This window comes from Colias eurytheme, chromosome 5 (genome assembly GCF_061535395.1).
Source record: "Colias eurytheme isolate Ceu_HAF_F1 chromosome 5, ilColEury1 Martin Lab GWU primary, whole genome shotgun sequence".
NCBI lineage: Eukaryota > Metazoa > Arthropoda > Insecta > Lepidoptera > Pieridae > Colias > Colias eurytheme.
The window spans coordinates 917774-941792 of NC_142984.1; the positions used below are offsets into that span (position 1 = coordinate 917774).

A 24019-nucleotide genomic window follows, 5' to 3' on the forward strand; every position below is an offset into this window, starting at 1 on the left:
AGAACTAGGTACTTACTACCTACGAGGAAATACATTCGATGTGAAGGGAACGCAAAAGTATGCCTTTCTCAAATCATGCTATGCTATAAATGCGAAAGCTAACCGGTAAACAGTTTTGAATGAAATTCTTTAAAAAGGCGAAAAACAGAGCCTATTTCGTCTATGAAAATATAAACCGCCAGAGATAGGGCATGGGAATTTGTAAAACCTTCGGGCGATAGTGTGCGATAGCTAGCACGCGGAGAGCTAGTTCCCAAACATCGTATTGCTTTATCTTCCCACGTCATTATTGTTCAAATCTCTACCACAGTCTACAGCTATGTTATATGCGAATTGAAAAAGTGAAGTAACGGCGTACGGCCTTGTAGTAAAGGTCCGAGTCGACCGGTTTGTCGGTTTGTCACGCACGGTCCGGTCGTGAGTCGATATGAATCATAGCTTTCCTTCTATATTTTGTAGCTATAATTAAAGGCTTTGAAACGGATCTAGCTTTTAACCCAAAGGAATTGTTAAATTATTTAGTTAAATATGCAGATTATAGCTTTAAAGTTTAAACATAGCCGTAGCAGTGACACACTAGTAAAACTGGTACAAGTTAATACTAAAGTATCTATCCTTTGTTCTTGATAACATAAAAGGTTATATAGTTACGATTTATTACCAGAGAATTAATAAAAATTGTTAAAAAAAACCCAATGCATAGGTACATATAACAAAAAAATATGCTTCACATGATCTAAAATAACTACTTATATACAGTATGGAATACCTTTAATGAAAATTGCACTGATCATCCTAATTTTTCTGTTACAATTGCTTACCATGCAATGTAGAGCAATGTAAAAAAAATCAATTTCGGGGCAACCAATCATGAATGATCTAACATCTAATGCTTGCGTCGAGACTCGAATCTTGCACAACTTTTTAAAACAGTCACCTCAATTTTAGAGTGCCAAGGTAACGAGAACAGTTTTATATCTTAATATGGCTGAATGTAAAAAAAAATAAGTAAATCTATTTAAAAAAAAAATACAATTATCATGACGCGGAAATTAGAGTCTCGCTCGCTCACTTTCGGTACGGAACCCTAAAAACGAATCATAAAATGAATTTACACTTGAAATACGACCCTTCCTCTAAGTAATATGAATTCCAGATATCCAAAGCAATTCAAATATGTACTTATTTTTAGACCTGACTGCACTAACCTTTTAAAGGTTGCTCAATCAATTTTATGCAACTTATGACTAAAGTAGATATTCTTCGTATTGGAGATCGCTAGCGGATGTGTTAAGATTTAAATTTTTGTATTTCCTTGTTTCTTATTGCGGTCTAGATTATAATTTTTAATCTTATTCTGTAAAAGCTTATTTCGGTCTAAAAGATTGTTTTAAATTAACGACTTCCGTAATGCTTCCGTAACACAAATATAATTCTTTGACACCAAGTTTATCAACATTAGGAAAACATACTAGATTTTGTTTGTTTTGCTGTGTTTAATGTTTACATACCTGATTAAATTTAACGGTAAGTTACCGTTACCATATTGTGCTATAATAAAAATTGTAAAAATCTCATTTATAACTTAGTTTTAGCACGTCTTGTCCTTTAATAAACACGAACAGTTCGTGAAAATGAATTGGATGTTCGTTAATCTCATAGCTGATAAGGTCTAAATTAAATAAGCACACATGTAAAGTCTGGAACTCATTTCAACCATCCAGAAGAGGGTTATAGCTATTTATCAGTAAATTGTCCATTATAATATTTGTAGTTTGATTCTAACCTTACTGGATCTTCGATCTTCTAATTCACGTCAACACGTGGCGTCAAGGCGATTCGCATTCCTGCACAATATTTAACTATGAATATAGTTAGGTATACATTGCAGTTGCCAGTATTGAAATACAGGGTGTCTCAGCGCCGATTTTAAACTTTGAAAATTTGTATAAAAAAAACAAATGGTATTCATAATATTTTTACTGTAGTAAATTAAAGTGTATTAGTGCGGATTTTATGTACAGAATATTACACCGTCAAGATGTCTTCCATCATGGTGAATGCACTCTTCAAATCAGACACGCAAATTTGCCGAGACGCGCCGAAGGATGTCCGCTGAAATGGCTCTCACTTCTGTGGTTATTTTAGTCTTCAACTGCTCCAAATTTGTAAGAGGGGTATCAAAAACTCTTGCTTTGAGACAACCCCATAAAAAAAAGTCAGCGGGGGTTAAATCGGGAGATCTGGGTGGCCACAATATGTCTCCAGAGCGGCTTATGAATTTTCCCGGAAATGACGTATTTAGTGCGTCCCTAGCAGTGTTGGCTGTGGCCCCATCTTGCTGAAACCATACATCAGACTTGTCAATATCCTCTTCTTGCAGCTGAGGTACAAAAAAGTTACCGATGGTGGCTTAAAGAGGCAACATGATGTCTAAGTGAGCGTCTTGGATGTTCCGTGACCGCAGCGGCGACGCGGTCGATGTGTTCAATCGATCGCACAGGTCTATTTCATGGTCCAATTGAATGATTTAGTAAACATCCTGTCGCTCTAAACTTCTCTCCTCACGACTTAATTAATTGAGTACTCGGGGCATCACTCAAACGGTGGATTTCATAGCGACTACAAATTTACACCGTTTTTCACTCAACGAAAACGTATTGCATAAGTACGCTTCTACTGCGTACGCGCGGTGCGTACCAGACCACTGCGCCATGGCCACAAAAAAATCCGCACTCATCACCTATCGAACGCTACCACTCCCCTCCAGCTAATCCCGCAGGTTGCCGAGAAATTCGTGTTTAAAGTTTAAAATCGGCGCTGAGACACCCTATACTAACTAAATGACTTGAAACTGAATGAATAGACAGAGATATTAGCCCAGATCCGGTACCGTAGATTGATATCAAATATTTATTAATAATTGGCTGGTCTTCGTGACTTTATCTACATTATGAGATATAATTTCACCTATGTTGCCCTACAAGCTTGTTCCAGTGAAAGTTCAATGACAAAATCGTTTAATACTTTTCAATTATTATTATCAGCACAAACAGAAAGGCGAACAGACAAACGGTTTGTTGAAACTAAAGCATACGTAAATAGCAAAAAACTAGAGGAACATTATGGACTTACTTAAAATTTATTCGTAACTCTATGCCGATAAAATGCGGCAGATAAAAATGTATCTAAGATTCCCTATTGAACTATGTTTTTGAATTAAAATATGTTTTTGAACTTTTTTCAATTAGGTAGGTAGGTGTTATTTTATAGGCTATGCCTTTATGTTTTACGTAATCTTCCTCTGTTACTTGAACATGAACTGGGAACAACCAGGAAATATAATTTAGAAACCCGACACCATAGCAGTTGTATTGTTCTCAACAGTTGTAAGTTTCACTTTTATACGCTGACCAACAGACATGACTAATGGGAGAAAATATTATGAAAGACCACTGGAAATTACGTTTATATTATCATATTTTATAATTACAAACCGCTGCAGCTGCTAAGTTGTAACTGTGCCCTTGCAAATATGAAAATATAGTTTTACGAATATTTCGCTCATTGATGATAATTTTAAAATCCCTGATGGATGCATTTTATTATTTGCAAAATCTTTAAGTGAGTGCAGAGTATGCAGTTGAAAATGCGGGTCATTTTGTAGAATTATTTTGATATTGATTATTTTGATGATAATCTATACATATATCGAAAGTTCGTTCACATCTTATTTCTTCTGTAATTCGTTGCCTCGTCCGTATTTAATAATTACATCATTATATCCTGCGAGAAATATCTTCATTATATTCGTATAAAGCGCAAATTAGAATGCAGGAGAGAGTAGTTAGAGCTTGCAGATAAATTCCTATAAGTACAAATAATTTATTTTGCGTTTCGCTTCGGAGGTCACGTAAAGTTACGTTCAGAAATCGCTTCGTGTTCCGAATTTTATTCATATTCTATGTAACTAAAATAAAATACACTACCGAATAACTATTATAGTTTTATACCTCGATATTCTTATACACTATTGTTTCCATAATTCTGATCCACGCACCGTTAAAAAAACAAGTTACCTACCTATTTGCTTAAAGATACCATAAATAAAATATGAAAAGATGTTCTTTTATTGTTGTTTTATGCCATCATAAAATCTTGAATAAGCATTAAATCATATTCATGGTACTTTAGCATTGTAATGCTACAAATTTCGTTTAATTAAGGGTCCCAAACTTTCTCAGTAATTGATGATGATTTGCCCTAATGAATATGGAATAATTTACAACACACACATAAAGTAAATACCTTATAATTTAAACTTTAAGAATTATGTGCGAATAAATTAGCGAATTACCTAACGATAATTATGAATCACATTCTTTATGAGCGTTATGATGTTGTTATATCATAGAACGCAGCTGCAAGGAACAATTGTTAGAACAATGGGTAAAAACAATGAAAAAGAAAAAACACACTATAGGGGGTGAGACGTCAGAATTGGGTCATAATATAAACGAAAAATTTAGTACAGAAGACAAAAGATTATGAGAACAATTACTGCAGGGTCAAAAACTCCCGACTGAAAAAAAATGTATGAGAAAAAATGATAACTTAATTTTTAATTGTGAAGTTGAATATCGATTTGGAGCTCGAGTCGATAGGTTTTGAAGAAATAATCTGGCGCCAAATAACAGCCATTCAATTTTTATTACTTATAGGTAGTTAATACATATTTGGTTATGTCTTCTTAAATTAATTTGTTGTTGACTGTCTGAAGTAAAATTGTATTTTAAAAAGAAAGAGGATCTATGAACTTACTAAAAATTAAAATGGGTAAATTCGTGATTCAATCACATTTCTGCCAGCATTCAACATAACCTCGCTTTAAGCTTATATTTAATTTCAGAAAATATTGCATACAAATCCGCTTTACCTCTTTCTCATTACAATAATTATCTCACACAATAACAATACAGTCATTATCCTAAAACCCAACAGGACAGCAAATCCGCTCGCTTATTTGCATGCAAAATACAATTCTAAAGACCATGACATTTAATTCAAATTTGCATGAACATCGAGTCTTGAACTACGTAAAATTAAATGTATAAATACGTGCTGACTGCTGAGGTCAAAAGCCTATAGCAATATGTAGTTACAAGAGATATTCTACTAATATTATAACTTTAGTCTATGAATAAGTCTAAGAAATATGCCTGTACTTTGTAGGAATGAAGATATGAATTAAATTTAATGAAATGCGTAGGTACTATTTATGCTACTTGCATAATTATATTGAACTAGCCGCTCCGCGCGGTTTCACCCCCGTGGCTCCTCTCCTGTTAGTCGTAGCGTGATGGTATATAGCCTATAGCCTTCCTCGATAAGTGAGCTATCTAACACCGAAAGAATTTTTCAAATCGGAACAGTAGTTCCCGAGATTAGCGCGTTCAAACAAACAAACAAACACTCTTCAGCTTTATGATATTAGTATAGATTCAGTGATTCAGATACATTATTACGAATAACTTCTTATTCTTCTCCTATTGAACTTATGTAATTAATTAATGATTCTAATAACTAGTATATTTATTTAAAAAAAATAACTGGATGATAAAGTCAGAACTTCTTGTTCCCACAACAATATTATTCACAAGATTTTTGCTTCATGTCTTGGATGCTTTGCCATATAACAAACGACGACCTCAGATGTTTTTTTTAATTAGTATTTATAATATTTTCGCTATGTTTCACACGAAACTGAAGGTCGCGTCAAGTGACCCGATTCCCAGGTGGCCATTCTTCGTGGGCATATATTGCACAGAACAGTTGGCTAAGGAGATGAACAAGATCTGTGTGGTTGTAATTATAATAGTTGTTAACCGACTTTTAGAATGGAGGTTTTTTTTAACAAAGTATAAAGAGGGATTGTAGTTTGAAACGTATGTACCCATTGTAGCTATCTGTATGTTTGTATGTATGTTTATTAACATAATAACTAATATTACGATAAATATCTGTATGACTTTAAAACGATAAGAATTGGCGTCCAGAAAAAAATATTTTATATCATTTATCTGAGTCCTTTTAGGACGGCTCAAGTCCTAGGTTCCAATACAAATTACGATGTCATGTGAAGTCAATGTGACATGAATATTCCCATTGAAAACTTAAATTTTACATCAATACTGGAATTTCCTATTTGTCTTAGTTAACATCATTTATTTTTACTTGTCTAGTTTTCGACCATGGGCTTGAAATCGAAAATAAACTGAGACTTTAGAGTTACAACCAACGACGTCATAGTTAGGTACAACTATCGTATACTAAAATAAATCTATATATATATATGTATATGTAAAACTCAAAGGTGACTGATATAGTGATCTATCAACGCACAGCCCAAACCACTGGACGTATCGGGCTGAAATTTGGCATGCAGTTAGATGTTAGGACATAGGTATCCGCTAAGAAAGGATTTCCCGAAATTCTTGCGGAAACGGGGAAAAACGGGGATGCACGTACAAAATCGTGGGCGGAAGCTAGTTAAAACATACAATTCCATTACTTTTATCCATTTATAGCGACCTTTTTATGCTTTACAATATGTTGTCTACATGAAAACCTGTCAACAGTTACTAAGTAACTAGTATTTCTTGGTACATTGACATGATTGTAGTGTAATTTATTCCAAGATAGAAAAATGTCGTATTGAATTATGGTTTGAGAGCTGGCTTTATTTTTATGAATCTATTTCGAATTGAATGGGAACAGTCTAGCTTTTATATCTTGTGTGAGTGTGAATGAAATATAAGTATGACACCTAAACTTATGGTCCTTTCTCCTTTTGCAAATGCATCCCTTTCTGATAAGGTTTTTTTGTTTTATATTTGCTTTTTTAATGAAGCTATTATGCGTTTCTGTTCTGTATTCTATTTTGTTATACAAGACCTTTATATTTTCCATAATTTTTTTTTGTTGTATGTATTTAGTCAATTAACATGGTTAATCCCGGATAAATAGAACCAATCGCGTCAAGCTGTTTTACTTATATTCACATTATTTAACGTTAATAATTACATTACCTAGTCATTAGATTTAGTGAGATATAACGCAACCAGCTCTCTTACTATACTTCGGTAGCCGACTGCGAGATTCCTTACGCAATCGCGTAAAACATAGATTAGTTTTTATTCCTAGCCGGTAACGGAAAATCTTGTCTTCTCCATAGTTATGCTCCTGCAAGATATTTTCATTTTATGGTAAGAGGGGAAGCGAATGGCGCGAAATGACGGTGGCCTAGTAATTATAAACTTAATTTAGTAATTTGCAGTTGAATAGTGAATTAAAGTTGATTGTTAGTTAATAAAGTAGATAATTAAATAGGTGAGGATCAATTACGTCCGCTATTTTAATTTGTAATAAAAATTATGAGCTCTCTAGTAGCTGTACCTACTGTAGCTTTTTCAAGAAGACCTTTTGGATACGCATTTGTTAAGAATTAGATGTTTTTTGTGTTGGCATAATGTTTGTAGGTTCGGAGGATTCTGGTACAACAAAAATGAAACCGTACCTAATTTATTTCCATACAATATAATGAAAAAATACAACAGTTTACATAACATCAATTGCTTTTGAGAATCAATAGCGAACGTGATCTCGGGACAAATGAATCGTTTGATTATCACGTATTTTGAATATTTTTGTGACGTCATTCGCGTCTATACCTACAGATTATATGTTAAAACTAGCTTCCGCCCGCGACTCCGTCCGCGCGGAAAAATTAAGAAAAATTAAGATTTATTTTTTTTTCTACGTATTTTTCCGGGAAAAAAGTATCCTATTTTATGCCCAGGATAATAAGGTATAATTATACCAAGTTTCATCGAAATCGAACCGTTAGTTTGCACGTGATGCCTTCACATACAGACAGACAGACAGACAGACAAAATTTTTTTTAATCACATATTTGGGTTTGGTATTTTTCTTAATTTTCTCTATGAGAATTGAGAATGTCTTACCGTCGACATTCCTTTCTGTGCAGTGGGTAATTCGTAAATTTTGTTTTTATTGACAATGAAACGTTGAAATTGAAAGATAATAGTTAGCATAAAAAAGTATAAATTAATAAAGAAACGACAATATATTATTAATTATTTAAGGTGATTGTTTAAGATGAACCTACATTATGAATTGAAAAGTCTCAAAGAAACAAACAACCTTTTTTTGCACATAAAACGTAATCATAAGTGAATTATAAATTATACAAGCAACAGATTTGTAGCATTTTAAAGAAGTTAATTCAGAACATTATGCTTATGTTAATTTAATATTTAATTAATGTAAATGATCGGTTGAGTAATGTTACGCTAATGGTGTCTTACTTTATATGAGGTAATCCCACAGTAGTAATCCATCTAGTTTAAATTATCAATTTGACCTAATGCGATTTACGAAAAATATATTTAAAATATATTTAATATTTATTTCTCATAATTATGCACTACAAAAATACTTTTGCACTGTTTATAAAAAAAAAAAAAAAAAAAAAACATATTTCCACAAGTCGTAATATTTTTGTTTTAGGTATTTCTTTTCTTTAAATGCCTTTTATTAAGGCTTTATGTATTTAATAAAATATTAAATTAAAACCATTTTGATTGTACTTTTCAATTGTTGTTGTTGTATTGTTTAAAATAATAAATACATAATTTCAAACTACTTATTATATTACCTTAAAAATCAAAATCTTACAAGTAATAATAGTTATTTCAAAAACAAGCCACGTAACCTGCACTAAACCACGTTCAAGTAAAAGTAAATCAAAGTAACTGTAGAAGGTGTCTGGTTAAATTACACTAACTGTAACCAGTGATGCGGTTACGGCTACCGAGTTCCCATGGCAAGGCAAAAAACGGGATATCCTGGATAAGTTCCGTTGGAATAACTATGTAAAGAGTAAAGACTTGAAATAATTATAAGAAGCTTCATTTTCTTGATTTTTGAAATAAATGCACTCATTGTTCACTCACTCTTTAATAATAATTATATTTATAGGTACTTTTAGTAACTTTTCGAATTAATCACAAAAACTCAATGGGTTTTTATACTCTACATCATCTCGGGTACCAAGATTTTCTTGTAGGTATGAAAAATGAATGATACCTATAGATCTAGTTTCATTAATAACTAGCTGTGCACTGCGGTTTTACCCGCATTGCTCCGCTCTTGTTGGTCTTAACGTGATGAAAACGTGTATATAGCCTTCCTCGACAAAGAGGCTATCTCCGAACACCGAAAGAATTTTTCAAATCAATTAGTATCGATTTTATATGTCCTACGTGTAGTTTAATGTATCTCTGTTGCTTTTAATTCAATTCAAAGTAAATCACGTTTGTCTAGTGTCTTGAATAACATAACGCATACTACGCAGTTTAAGTCACATTATAAATTAAAATATGTTATGGAATTACTTTTTGTGCATATAGATAGCGTTAAAACTTAAAACTAGCATAAATTGTTGTCTTATTTTAAACACACTGAAAACTTTTTTTAAATACACAGAAAAAAAATAATTTATCGAAGCGTTGAGTTTTAAACACTAATACAAGTGAAAGAGTTTAGCCATTTGTATAATACTAGCTTACCGCCCGCGGCTTCGCCCGCTTTGTCTGAAACCTAATAAATTATATACTTATACCTTCCTCTTGAATCACTCGTTCTATTAAAAAAACCGCATCAAAATCCTTTTCGTAGTTTTAAAGATTTAAGCATACATAGGGACATAGGGACAGAGAAAGCGACTTTGTTTTATACTATGTACTATGTAGTGATATACTAAAACCTTAATCTTCTTGAATCACTTGTTCTATTAAAAAAAACCGCATCAAAATCCGTTTCGTAGTTTTAAAGATTTAAGCATACAAGGGACATAGGGATAGAGAAAGCGACTTTGTTTTATACTATGTAGTGACGTGATAGGTACTTACAAGTTACACCATAGGTATTACAGTTTAGGTGTTACTTAATAAGTGTTATAACAATGCCCTCAAATACGAATTTCTTAACACAGATAAAGAAATTGGTAACAAACAATACAGACGAACGATTTGCACAAACCTTTCGATTTTATTGTTCCCACAGATCTAGTTTATTGCATTTCTTGTTATGTATGAACTCGTTTGAAGAAATAACAAGATATTGCTTGCAAATGTGACATACAACGATGATGTTTTGTGTAACTAGTATAGATACTATCTTTCGCAAGGTCTAAATGTGTACTTAGATATGTGAGGATTAAGTAAACTAGAAAATAATTTGGAAAATCCAAAAGTGCACGCCTCATAATTTTTTTTAATAAATATTTATTAATTATTATTTTTGTTTATTTAATAACAATTAAACCACATCGAATCAGACCCTGAAAAATGAAAGGGTTCTATTCCTGAGCATACTCAAGCGTAAGAGAAAAAAAAAGACTCGATTAGTAAAGTATTTCGGTCGCTATCGTGTTAACAAGAAAAAGAATCCGCACATACAGACACACGGACGTCCAAGACAGAACTTTTTTAAACTGTTTTTTAACTAGTTTAGATAACAAAAATGACATCAAAAATATCATGAACGTTAAAAATAGTGTTTTTTCTTAATATGTGTGTGTATGTATTATCTTACAAGTGCAATGTATGATACATAAAAACATTTTAAGTTTGAAAAATCAGATGTTTTGCGCGAAGTGACAGTAGTACCCACCTCAACGCTTCGCTTATGAGGCGTGCAATAGAAATATGATTTATTTATTTTACTATTATTATAAAGGCTTTTCGTGACTTCATACTGGAATGCTTTATTTATAAGTGCGTATTGCCACATTGTGAAAACCATTATCAAATTGGTCAAGCCGTTTCTGATACAAATAAAATATTTAAACCATGTTATTCCGTAGTAGCTTTCTTATGATAAAATGTGTCGTGCAGTTTTAACAATAAATCATAAGAACGATACAAACAACAAATTAAATTTCTAGGTTCATAATATTAGTATTGTTTATCATAAAGCATTATTAACCGTCTCTTACTAATCAAAAACTTAAATTATTTAACTAACAGTTAGCACCAACATGACTCTAAATAAACCTAAACAAAAATCTATCCTATGTCAACTAAATTATCTTTTAAAAAGAGATGAGATTAACTATTAGCTAAATGCTCTCTTATACAAATAAAACGGATTTCCGTAGAAACTTCTTATCTGGAATATCAACAACAAAGGGTTGTAAAGGGCTTGGGAAATATCGAGTTATTTTCATATTTATTATTAAAATTATCTCAACTTTTTGTCGCAGAACTTAATGAGAAGCGAGTTTCAGACAAGACCTAACTTTTTTTATTTCAAATCGTATAGTACATACATTTGGTTAGAAGGCGCTACTAGTTTAGTATCTATGGTATTGTCGATACATAAATAAATAATAAAAGTATGGATAGATGTTTGTTCTTTCACGTAAAAACTACTGATCTGAAATTGTAATCACAATGAAATTTGGTGTGTAGTAGACGCAGAGTAGGACATAGCCGGGAACTATACGGGATTTTCTTTGAAAACGCGGACGAGCTGCGGGAGGAAATCTAGTAGATAATAAAACTAAGTAAGCATGCAATCAAAGCCGAGTACAGAAAGCTAGTCAAATATTATTTAATCACCATTTTCCATCTCGTGAGAGCGATAACTTTGACCAACTTTATGTCAATTATAAATTGCTAATTGTTCAATTGTGCAAACTATTCAATGATTTCACCAAGTATTGCCTTGCATGTTTTGTGTATAATTTCTACTAGTATCAATTGGAATGTGGAAGGTTGAGTTTTAGACAAAATAATTCTGTAATCTTTTTGGTTGGTAATCATACATCTGCATTCTAGGCTAGGTAGTACAGTGTGTTTCTTCAATGTTTGTCACAAACATTAGTTTTCAAGCTCTTTGAGATTAGTTTTAATAAAATGTCAAATATTACTTATAGAACTTAAAACGACATGAATACATCCCTTCACTACTAATATTATAAATGCGAAAGTAACTCTGTCTGTCTGTCTGTTACGATTTCCCGCTTAAACCTCTCAACCGATTGTGATGAAATTTGGCACAGACAATCTTTAGAGTTTAGACCCTGATACAGAACATAGGCTACCTTTTATTGCGAAAAAACACCACGCGGGCGAAGCTGCGGGCGGAAGCTAGTTATATATAAACATCTGTATGTGCATCTCAACCTAAATAATATACCTATGCAACATTAAGGTAACTTTGCATGCAATTTGTCATAATAAGGTTAATTACTCGGACCTTTGGGTCAATCATTACAAGGTCCCTATTAATAAATTACCATGAACCAAAGTCGTTAGCTGGCTAATGATATTAAATAATAATTATGTATATAAATTCTTGACCTCGCAAATATAAGGAGGGTCAGCAATGCAAGTAGTTGTTAGTATAATAACTTTATTCATTATACAGATTAAAATTGTTGTGTCGCAGCGTTTTTAATCCAACTCTTTCGAAACGGCTTGATCGATTGTGATGAAATTCTTTTGGTTATAAATACGGTAGGACTGACAATAGGTCCTAATATAAAGTAATCCGTAATACTCATATTTTTAGAGAAATATGTGATTTGTATGTTTGTTATGCATGATCCCGAAAATGGATAAACCATCTTGTAAAATTCTTTCACACATAGAAAGGTGCATTATTGTTGAGTGATATATAATTTGTAAATAAATAACATAATCAACTAGGAATGTTAGATCAATAATGACATTTATGCTGGCTCAATAATGATAGGTTTCCGGCCTATAGGTATGTATGGATCATAGACTTCTCATCTCAATTGATTTATAAATGGCGAAGATCATTGGATGTTATTCATGGTCATTCTGACGATGGCCTTTTGCAACGAGTGACAAATTCAATTAAAATTATTAATTAACTATATAAAAAATATGTCGGTAATCTATACTAATATTATAAAGCTGAAGAGTTTGTTTGTTTGATTGATTGAACGCGCTAATCTCGGGAACTACTGGTCCGGTTTAAAAAAATCTTTCGGTGTTAGAAAGCTCATTTATCGAGGAAGGCTATAGCCTATAGGCTATATATCATCACGCTACGACCGCAACAGGAGTGGAGCCACGGGGGTGAAACCGCGCGGAGCAGCTAGAATCTCCATAAAGTGTAGAAAACAACGAAATTTCCTACTTCGGGAACGAATAAATTTTAGATGTATATTGTAGGTACAATGTGTATGTTGGGTGCCTAGTGTAAGAATTCCTAATACAATACTCAAGAAATTAATTATAACGCGATATATATGAACTTTGAGAACAGTTTATTTATTTTGATTTCCTTGTTACAGATAATACGACATGGCGATAAGATGGCTTCCGATTGTGTTATGGGCAGCTATATTTTTTCGAACAGGTAACACTTTTTAAGCTATTACATGTTAACTAATAGTAGGTCGATATACATAGTTGTGTAGTGAGGATATACATATATATATTGAGTTTTTGTATGTTTTTAACGATCGATATGTAGGTAGGTTACCGACATGCTGATCTCTTGCAAAACCTCTCCGAGAGTTGGGGCTGAGGCTGTATAGAAATATTGAATCTTCATATTATTATATAATTTTTCGATGTTCAGTATTAAGTTGTATCTTTATTTTGTGTCATATATTTCTCATAACAAGTTTATCAGGTTTCATATAGGCTATATTCCTCTTAAAAATTGTAACAGCTATGTCAAAAATAGTACCTCTGAACTTTTCTTCGCTCCATACGAACCAGTTACATTAATTAACACAGGCGAGTGCGAACGTCAACAGTTAACACCTACACAATGTGTCCATTGTTAAAATTTGATGAATGTACCCGTAACGGAATCTTATATTGTATGTCGAATATTGTAGTTTTAAATTGGAGAATTATTTTGGGCAGAAAGTGTGGCTTTCTCAGCATTGTTTGCTCTTTGATGATTTAATACAATTAGGCTTGTGTATCCTGGTCTCGCTTATGTGAACGGAACTGCGAAATTATGTATCTTCTACATATTATGTTGGTGTGTTTAAGTACCTACCGTTGTGAATTTTAGCATAAATAAATATAATAATTTGAAGCTCTTTGTAGGAAAAAAATAAAATGTGATTACGAGCTACAAAACAGGGAGGTGATTTCTGGTGATTGATAGAACAGGATAATACCTACCTGTTTTTTTTACAATTTGTAATAATGAAGTTAAATTTATACTGAGTTGCGATCGTTCGTGTAGCTAACTAGACAAGTGATAACTGCGAACTTCAAACTTGCACTTGCAACATTTACAAATACAGACAAAAATGCTCATAAAATAAAAACTACTAGGCCTATCCGAATAAAATTTTTATGGGATCAATTCGACACCATCCCGCATCAAACAAAAAAAGAATCACGTAAATCGGTTCAGAAACCTCGGAGTAATCGGTGTACATACATAAAAAAAAATACCAGCCGAATTGATAACCTCCTCCTTTTTTTTGAAGTCGGTTAAAAATATACCTACCTAATGTCTCAGTGCTACAAGCCTTTAATTGTAATCATTTTCCCAGTATTTCTGTAATAATAAATACCTGTTTAACTATTCCAGGGTGTCCCAAAGGCCTGCCAGTGTTTGTGCAGGATATGGATAACCTGCCGCTATCAGAGAGCACGCCAGTCGGCGAAATGGTGTACACTTTGCTAGGAACCGACCCTGAGGGGTTACCGGTAAGTCGAGAATGTTTATAGAATGAAAAGTAGGGATGTAACGATACATGATTTTGCCGATACGATACCGATACCGATATTTGTAATAAAATATCGGCGATACCGATACCGATACCGATATCGATGGCTTGGTAGAAAAATAAATAGTGAATTATGCATAAAAGTTACCAACATTTAACAGAGACTTAACTGTAAATCGTATTCTTTTAAATAACAATGCCAAATAAAAAAAAAAGAAAACCATTTATTTTAGTATTATTATTTTACAAAGTCAGTTAAACTTTAAGTAATACACATACAATCAGTACCTAATAAAAGTTTACTATTGGTAGAGTTTTTTCAGAAAACAAAGTGCGCACGCGCGGGCGGCCTCCCGCATCGTTCATTGGGCGCGGTTTTTTGAATTGTTTGATATCGGTATCGGTTGTTTTATAATCGGCGATACCGATATATCGGCTTGCCGATTATATCGGCCGATATATCGGTATCGGTATCGGTATCGTTACATCCCTAATGAAAAGACTCTTTATTGTAATACATATAGATCAAGAGCCCACGACGGCCAGACTTTCCTTTCTTTCGGAAAGTTGAAAGTTTCTCTGTATATGTCTCCTATACAGATAAGAACGACCAGCGACTATCAAGTTTGGGTTGTGGTTACTTTGGCAGGAAACAGGTAGTAAAGGTGTATAAAATAGTACCTAACTTTCATTATAGTTTTAAAGCTAAATTTTATATATGTTACTTGGGGACCTATAAAAAGATATTACCTTAAGAGCCAGACAGTTTTCATGGTTCTTACATCTAGCCAGACACATTTAAAAAATAACTAACATATCATCAAATTCACATAACTACCTAAAAGCGTAACAAATATGAAATAACCCACTAAAAACATTAGTTAACTATAATTATTAAAAAAATAAAAGTATAATATATAAGTAATAAAGTTATTACTTATCTTTTACTTAGACTTATGTTGATGGAATTTCACGTATCCCGATGACTTTTTTATTGTGTCATCGAGATACGTGAAATTCCATCAACATAAGCCCCCGTAAAAGATAAGTAATAACTTTATTACTTATATATTATACTTTTATTTTTTTAATAATTATAGTTAACTAATGTTTTTAGTGGGTTATTTCATATTTGTTACGCTTTTAGGTAGTTATGTGAATTTGATGATATGTTAGTTATTTTTTAAATGTGTCTGGCTAGATGTAAGAACCATGAAAACTGTCTGGCTCTTAAGGTAATATCTTTTTATAGGTCCCCAAGTAACATATATAAAATTTAGCTTTTAAACTATAATGAAAGTGAGGTACAATTTTATACACCCTTACTACCTGTTTCCTGTCAAAGTAACCACAACCCAGACTTGATAATCGCTAGTCGTTCTTATCTGTATCGGAGATATATACAGAGAAACTTTCAATTTTCCGAAAGAAAGGAAAGTCTGGCCGTCGTGGGCTCTTATATTAATAGAAATATAGTTTGTTAAATGTTGAGATAGATACTTCTAATAGAGATGTACAAAGAGCGGCTTTATCGCTCGTCAGAGATTTCTTCTAAGCAACCAATTATCAAAGTAAGTTTTTAGAACTAACAGTTTTTATGAATTAAAAAGTGAAGTCCCCTAGTTGGGTAAGGGGCAGATGCATTATACATTTGTTTCACTGATCGATTTTCTTTAGGGACAAGTAGGTGATCAGCCTTCTGTGTCCTGCCAGACCGAGACATTTTTTTTTCTTCGTCTCCACCGGGAATCGAACCCAGGACCCCTCGGTGTTGCGCTCACGCGTCAACCACTTATCAAAATATTTTTTTATTTTTTTTTATTCGCGGTTTAGAAAAAAGCAAAGCTTCAAGCTCAAACCCAACTATGTATGGTTTCAATAAGACTTCTTGAACTAGTTTTGCACGCCTCATAAGCGAAGCGTTGAGGTGGGTACTACTGTCACTTCGCGCAAAACATCTGATTTTTCAAACTTAAAATGTCTTTATGTATCATACATTGCACTTGTAAGATAATACATACACACACATATTAAGAAAAAACACTATTTTTAACATTCATGATATTTTTGATGCCATTTTTGTTATTTAAACTAGTTAAAAAACAGTTTAAAAAAGTTCTGTCTTGGACGTCCGTGTGTCTGTATGTGCGGATCCTTTTTCTTGTTAACACGATAGCGACCGAAATACTTTACTAATCGAGTCTTTTTTTTTCTCTTACGCTTGAGTATGCTCAGGAATAGAACCCTTTCATTTTTCAGGGTCTGATTCGATGTGGTTTAATTGTTATTAAATAAACAAAAATAATAATTAATAAATATTTATTAAAAAAAAATTATGAGGCGTGCACTTTTGGATTTTCCAAATTATTTTTTATTATAAGTATCGTACAGTAATTAGTAAATACCTACGTAATTTATATTGTAACATACCTACGTCATAACGCACAGCTGACATGTGCCATTTACATTAGAATACACTGGAATACACTTACTTGGATGTTAACTGCTATTACTAATTCTATGTGAATTACTGACTAATGTATCCTTATTTATTTTATTCTTTGTTCTCACATTGTAAAAAAAACATTTTTAATAATAACTAAATTATACTTTTTTTTTCAGATTAAATATGGTCTAGTGGGAACAGACAAATTTTCTGTGAACACCAAAACTGGGGAGGTCACGCTTGTTCAACCGTTGGACAGAGAGGTATGTTATATTTCTGTTACACATTTATTCATTTTGTATGAAATAATAAGAAAGGCAAAGAAACAAATTAAAATTATATTATACTAGCGTCGAGCCTACACTAGAATATTTATAAATTTTATCTTTTTTACAACACATCAAACATTGTTATAGAAAGAGGTGACAAGTGACAATAGCGGTTATTAAAAATTGCATTGAATAAAAACATTAAACAATGAAATGCAATAATATCTACAAGTACCTACAATAATGTTTAATAATATTTAATATTATCAGTCCATATTCAATTGTCTTCGAAAGAATATTAAACACTGAATCAAGGTTTATGTTATTGTTGAAAGTTTAACTATAATTATAATGCATGTTTTGGTGTATGTACGTTTGTTTCTCAATCAATCCTGGCTGGCTAAACAGATCTTATTAAAAATTTTCACAGAGCATTCATTGTATGGATGATTTTTTCAAGTTTTTATAATTACATCAACAATTCTATAAATCATGTAATTGTTTCAAATAAGTTATTAATTACAGATTATTTGTACTTCATATCATTGAACCTTCCGCACTATAATATTATTTTTATTTTTTACCCACAAAAAAAATCAAATTAAGTATAAATCTTACAAACACAAAAACACTAATAATTTAATCTAATATTCCAGAAAGAAGACACAATAAAGTTCCTAGTGGTAATCGAGAGTCTGGACCCAGATGCTGCGATCAACCTGGTGCAGACTCAGCCCGTTACCGTCATCGTTCTAGATGAGAACGACAATCCGCCTATATTTAAAAATGTATGTATTTTTCTATAACATAACCTATAAAAATAATGACGATCGATACAAAGTGTATTTAAGAATTAATTTTTGAAAAGTAGAAAATCATTTATAAACAACGCTTTTGATGAAGACGAACAAGCAATTTCCATCAAAATATTTCATGGGCAATAAGAAACAATAATATTATAATATTTTAAATAAAAGAATACTTTAAGGTAACCATTGTGCCATATCAATAATTTTAAACATTACAATGTTTTTCCAGAGTCCCTATGAAGTAGATGTGCCTGAAGATGAGGCAATAGGCACAACAATACTACGGAATATAGAAGTTGAAGACAAAGATTCAGTTGGGGACAGTCTGGAAGTTGGATGTATTGTAAATGAACAGGTAGTTAAAAAAGTTAAATAATATAATGTGGAAGTATGAGGCCAGAGCTCTGCCTATCGAAGATGTCATGGTAACGTGACCGGGCACATAATCAAGCAGTTATTTATATAGAAATGTCCAAATAAGCGACGTTGCCAGACCGTCGCCAAGTGTGATATACTTCAATTTTATGTATGAATCTCACTTGGCAAATTGGCAGCGACGTTGCCATGCCGTCTTAATGAGACAGATCTCTTAGACATGTTCACATGGACTCACCATTGCACTCAGATTTATAATAGCTGATGTATACAGGGTATAATCGTTAAGTGTGCACAGGCGATATTATTCCGTAACTATTACAGATACCAAAAAACTTGAAACTGACATCGAAAGTAGGTACTATTTAAAAATTTAACGAGAATTATCCAAAAATTTTACATTAAACGATTACACCCGGTATAATCTACTACATACCTATATTTTCGTAAAAATGTGTTTTTTCTTAGTGGCCAGATGTCTGCGATTATTTCGAAGTAGTGAGCCTGGAATCGACAGCCAACAAATATACAGGCGCATTGGTATTACGAAAACAATTAGATTATAATGAGAAACAGTTCTATCAGTTCCAACTACAAGCCACGGTGAGTGTTTATGAGAAGAAAATGAAGTTTTTGAAATCATTATTTGCTGTTTTTCTAGATTCTATAATATGTTGTAAAAAAGTTTTATTAAGATGGGAGTGTATTAATGTATAAATCTGTGTACAATTATTTTTTCAATACTTTATTAATTACTTGGAATTTTACAATACGGAAAAATTGTGTTTTCTCTATGTAAAGAAATGTTTTTTAAGTATCAACTTAATTTAAAAATATAATGTTGGGTCAAAAATTCTCTAATTTGCTATATGTTCACTATTATTGATATCTTTATTCTTTCAGGATGGAACACTAAATTCCACAGCGCACGTTGAAATAAAAGTAGTTGACGTCCAAAATAGTCCTCCAATGTTCAGCGGATCTCTAAGTGGTAGTCTCTCTGAAGATGCAGCAGTTGGTAGTGTAGCGCTGGTCATCAAAGCCAGAGATGCGGATAGAGCACAGCCCAGGGATGTTCGACTTGAGCTGGTTACCAGTAAGTTGTAAAATTTAGGGAAAAAAGCATAAACATTAGGAGGAAGAACTTTCCTGGGTTGGTAGAAGGCTTGGGCAGGGAAAAAAGCATAAAAATTAGGAGCAAGAACTTTCCTGGGTTGGTAGAAGGCTTGGGCTTGTCTAGTTTGGTCTACTGGGCTATTAAAAAAGGTGTCGATGTTCGCAATTGCCTGCCAATATTCAGAATAGTTTTCAATGTTCAGCGGATCTCTAAGTGGCAGTCTCTCTGAAGATGCAGCAGTTGGTAGTGTAGCGCTGGTCATCAAAGCCAGAGATGCGGATAGAGCACAGCCCAGGGATGTTCGACTTGAGCTGGTTACCAGTAAGTTATGGGAACTGGGGTAAAGGCTTTTAGAAGTGGCGGGAAAAGTTTATTGGGTTAAGATGGATTAGATATACACAATTTGGTCTACTAGGTTGTTAGTACAGTCCACCCTATGTCTAATTTATATTTTGTCATCCGGGCAAATACTAAGTTAAAGAATTGGTATAGAAGTTGGCAGCTGTTCTGAAACACTTAGAAAAGGACTTTACAGGAACTAAGCAATCAATCACAGAAAGGTAAATAGTAGTCTGTCACTGTTACTATATTCGTCTTATTAACTTATTTCAGATCCTCTTGACTTCTTTTGGCTTGACAGCAAAACTGGAGAATTGAAAACAGCGAAGCCGTTAGACAGAGAAGCATTAGCTGATCCATCGTCACCACTAAATCTTACTGTTCGAGTGAGTATACAACAAAATATATATACAAATAATTTTAATTAAGTATTTTATTTTAATGTTTACAAAAAATTTAAAAACAGTTAAAATTTGTCATTAATATCTTACATATTCACATTATTTTCCAATGAACAATTATATTATATGTATATGTGCCATAAATTATGAAATCTTAACCTATTACACTAATTAGCTCTAATCTCAATCAATTTATAACATAAGACAACGTATTAACACAGACCTCCATTTCAACAATTTGCTATATCTTCCAGGCAAGTGAAATAGTAAATGGTGTGCCCATAATATCCAACCTGACATCCAGCTTAGCAACGGTCACCATAACAATCCGGGATGTGAACGATGAGCCTCCCCGCTTTAACAAGAGGGAGTACAGTGTGGAGATACCGGAAAGTTTGCCTATTGGTACTCCGCTACCGAATTTGGATATGGTAGTCACGGATACTGATGTGGTTAGTATAATAACATAGGTATTGAGTTTTTTGAGTAAAAAACTGAATTAAAGTGTATTAACCCATTCAGCCCCAAGCGGCCCGATCGGTCCCAGACACAATAGATTTTCTATTGTGTCTGTGGTTCCGGGGCCTGAGTTACTACAAGTAAAGTAATAAGTGTGCGATATACGCCTACTGTGAAATTTTTTGAAAAGGGATACAAAATTTTCGGTTTAAGTATTTAGAAATATAGTTGATAATGAAAATACACTGTTTTCGCAATAAGATTTCCAAATGTATTGTTTGATATGACCGTAAATATAGAATTCTCAAATTAAAACTCAAATATTTATTTATTCAATTAGATTTTTTATAGAAGCACTATTTAATCGTCATTACTCATTACATATTTTTAAAATTTACCACTGGAGAAATGGATAGGAATATGGCCTATTGGCCAGAAATGAGGGTAGTTTATTATACATGATTTCACCTATTATTGAACATACTCTGAAATGTTATATGAACTACATAATATTAACAAATAATGTTTCCTATTCAATTATTTTACAGTCATTATGTAGTAAATTCTACCATCTACTTATAAAAAAGTTAAAAGTTTTGCCTGTATTTACATAGTTAACAATAATTTTCATTTGCAGGGCCTGAACTCCGTATTTAGTCTCCGTCTATCAGACGAGCTTGGAGCATTCATAGTGGAACCGAGCACAGCCACGGGTAGCGCTACTGTAACACTAAGACTGAATTCTAGTCTGGATTATGAAGATCAAAACCAGAGGAAGTTTATTTTAGAGGTGGGTAGTTGAAGTTTTTATTATTTCATGATACTTTTTTTTTGTTTCGGTTTAAATACATTTTCGATATCTTTTAAAATGTTTTACTTATCGAATCGAATCTTTAGAATATTCACGAAAAAAAAATTCAATGAGAAAAAAACAAATATAACAACGTGTCTTTAGACATGTTTTTGCTTGTTATTGAATTATTGATGTAGCGACATCTATTTTCAAATGATTGTACGTTAATTTTCAAGTTGATATAAAAATACATAGAGGGTAGTTAGCACTATAAAAAGCAAGATTTATTCAAAAATATTATTACATTTAATACTATTGCCATTCAATGTTTCAATTTAATTCATGTTTAAAAAAAATTGCTTGTTTGTACGGCGAGTCCGACCTGCAATTAACGAAAGTACGAGTCGTACTCGCCATACTTTTTAAAATGAATTTTTAGCTATTTTATCCTATCGCGTGTATGTCGTATTATAATTTATAATAACATATTTGCTGTTATTCGTTTGCTGTTACGCTGTTTTATATTGAACATTTTGTTCATTTATTGCATCCCTGTTCTGTTTAAAGTATTTTTAAGCTATTGCATAGCTTCTATCGCGGGCCTTGAGCGCGGGGACCGAATTCAGAAATTCCGTAACGAAAAAACCTCACGCTCCCCACTCCGACGGGCGCGGAGGTGTGGCTTGAAGGCATAGCATGCAATAGCTTTACCGCGGCAGTTCCCGAGTGCCACGCGTCTTTTTATCTAATTTTTTTTAATCTAGGTGATAGCAGAAGAGCTGCACACGTCCCCTCGTCTCTCGTCCAAGGCCAGTGTCACCATATCGCTGTGGGACGTGAACGACAACGCGCCGCAGTTCGCGGAGCAGGCGCACGCGGGCAGTGTGCGGGAGGCGGCCGGCGCGGGCGCACGCGTGCTCGCGATACGCGCCGCCGATAGAGATACCGGACGGTGAGTGACACTGTATCCCTGTGGGACGGGAACGACAACGCGCCGCAGTTCGCGGAGCAGGCGCACGCGGGCAGTGTGCGGGAGGCGGCCGGCGCGGGCGCACGCGTGCTCGCGATACGCGCCGCCGATAGAGATACCGGACGGTGAGTGACACTGTATCCCTGTGGGACGGGAACGACAACGCGCCGCAGTTCGCGGAGCAGGCGCACGCGGGCAGTGTGCGGGAGGCGGCCGGCGCGGGCGCACGCGTGCTCGCGATACGCGCCGCCGATAGAGATACCGGACGGTGAGTGACACTGTATCCCTGTGGGACGGGAACGACAACGCGCCGCAGTTCGCGGAGCAGGCGCACGCGGGCAGTGTGCGGGAGGCGGCCGGCGCGGGCGCACGCGTGCTCGCGATACGCGCCGCCGATAGAGATACCGGACGGTGAGTGACACTGTATCCCTGTGGGACGGGAACGACAACGCGCCGCAGTTCGCGGAGCAGGCGCACGCGGGCAGTGTGCGGGAGGCGGCCGGCGCGGGCGCACGCGTGCTCGCGATACGCGCCGCCGATAGAGATACCGGACGGTGAGTGACACTGTATCCCTGTGGGACGGGAACGACAACGCGCCGCAGTTCGCGGAGCAGGCGCACGCGGGCAGTGTGCGGGAGGCGGCCGGCGCGGGCGCACGCGTGCTCGCGATACGCGCCGCCGATAGAGATACCGGACGGTGAGTGACACTGTATCCCTGTGGGACGGGAACGACAACGCGCCGCAGTTCGCGGAGCAGGCGCACGCGGGCAGTGTGCGGGAGGCGGCCGGCGCGGGCGCACGCGTGCTCGCGATACGCGCCGCCGATAGAGATACCGGACGGTGAGTGACACTGTATCCCTGTGGGACGGGAACGACAACGCGCCGCAGTTCGCGGAGCAGGCGCACGCGGGCAGTGTGCGGGAGGCGGCCGGCGCGGGCGCACGCGTGCTCGCGATACGCGCCGCCGATAGAGATACCGGACGGTGAGTGACACTGTATCCCTGTGGGACGGGAACGACAACGCGCCGCAGTTCGCGGAGCAGGCGCACGCGGGCAGTGTGCGGGAGGCGGCCGGCGCGGGCGCACGCGTGCTCGCGATACGCGCCGCCGATAGAGATACCGGACGGTGAGTGACACTGTATCCCTGTGGGACGGGAACGACAACGCGCCGCAGTTCGCGGAGCAGGCGCACGCGGGCAGTGTGCGGGAGGCGGCCGGCG

At 35.1% G+C, this 24019-nt stretch overlaps 1 protein-coding gene across 1 annotated transcript in view; it reads left to right on the forward strand.

Annotated features, from left to right (window-relative positions):
• The window catches only part of Cad87A (cadherin 87A), a 48808-nt gene that overhangs the window by 1906 nt on the left and 22883 nt on the right, over positions 1–24019 (forward strand). Inside the window, exons 2-12 of the mRNA XM_090101676.1 lie at positions 13415–13479; positions 14683–14801; positions 17444–17530; positions 18193–18324; positions 18575–18700; positions 19189–19323; positions 19624–19816; positions 20450–20562; positions 20832–21029; positions 21674–21826; positions 22594–22781. Coding sequence (XP_089957802.1) covers positions 13425–13479; positions 14683–14801; positions 17444–17530; positions 18193–18324; positions 18575–18700; positions 19189–19323; positions 19624–19816; positions 20450–20562; positions 20832–21029; positions 21674–21826; positions 22594–22781 — 1499 coding nt within the window. The 5' untranslated portion in view covers positions 13415–13424. The remainder of the gene's footprint in view (positions 1–13414; positions 13480–14682; positions 14802–17443; positions 17531–18192; positions 18325–18574; positions 18701–19188; positions 19324–19623; positions 19817–20449; positions 20563–20831; positions 21030–21673; positions 21827–22593; positions 22782–24019) is intronic.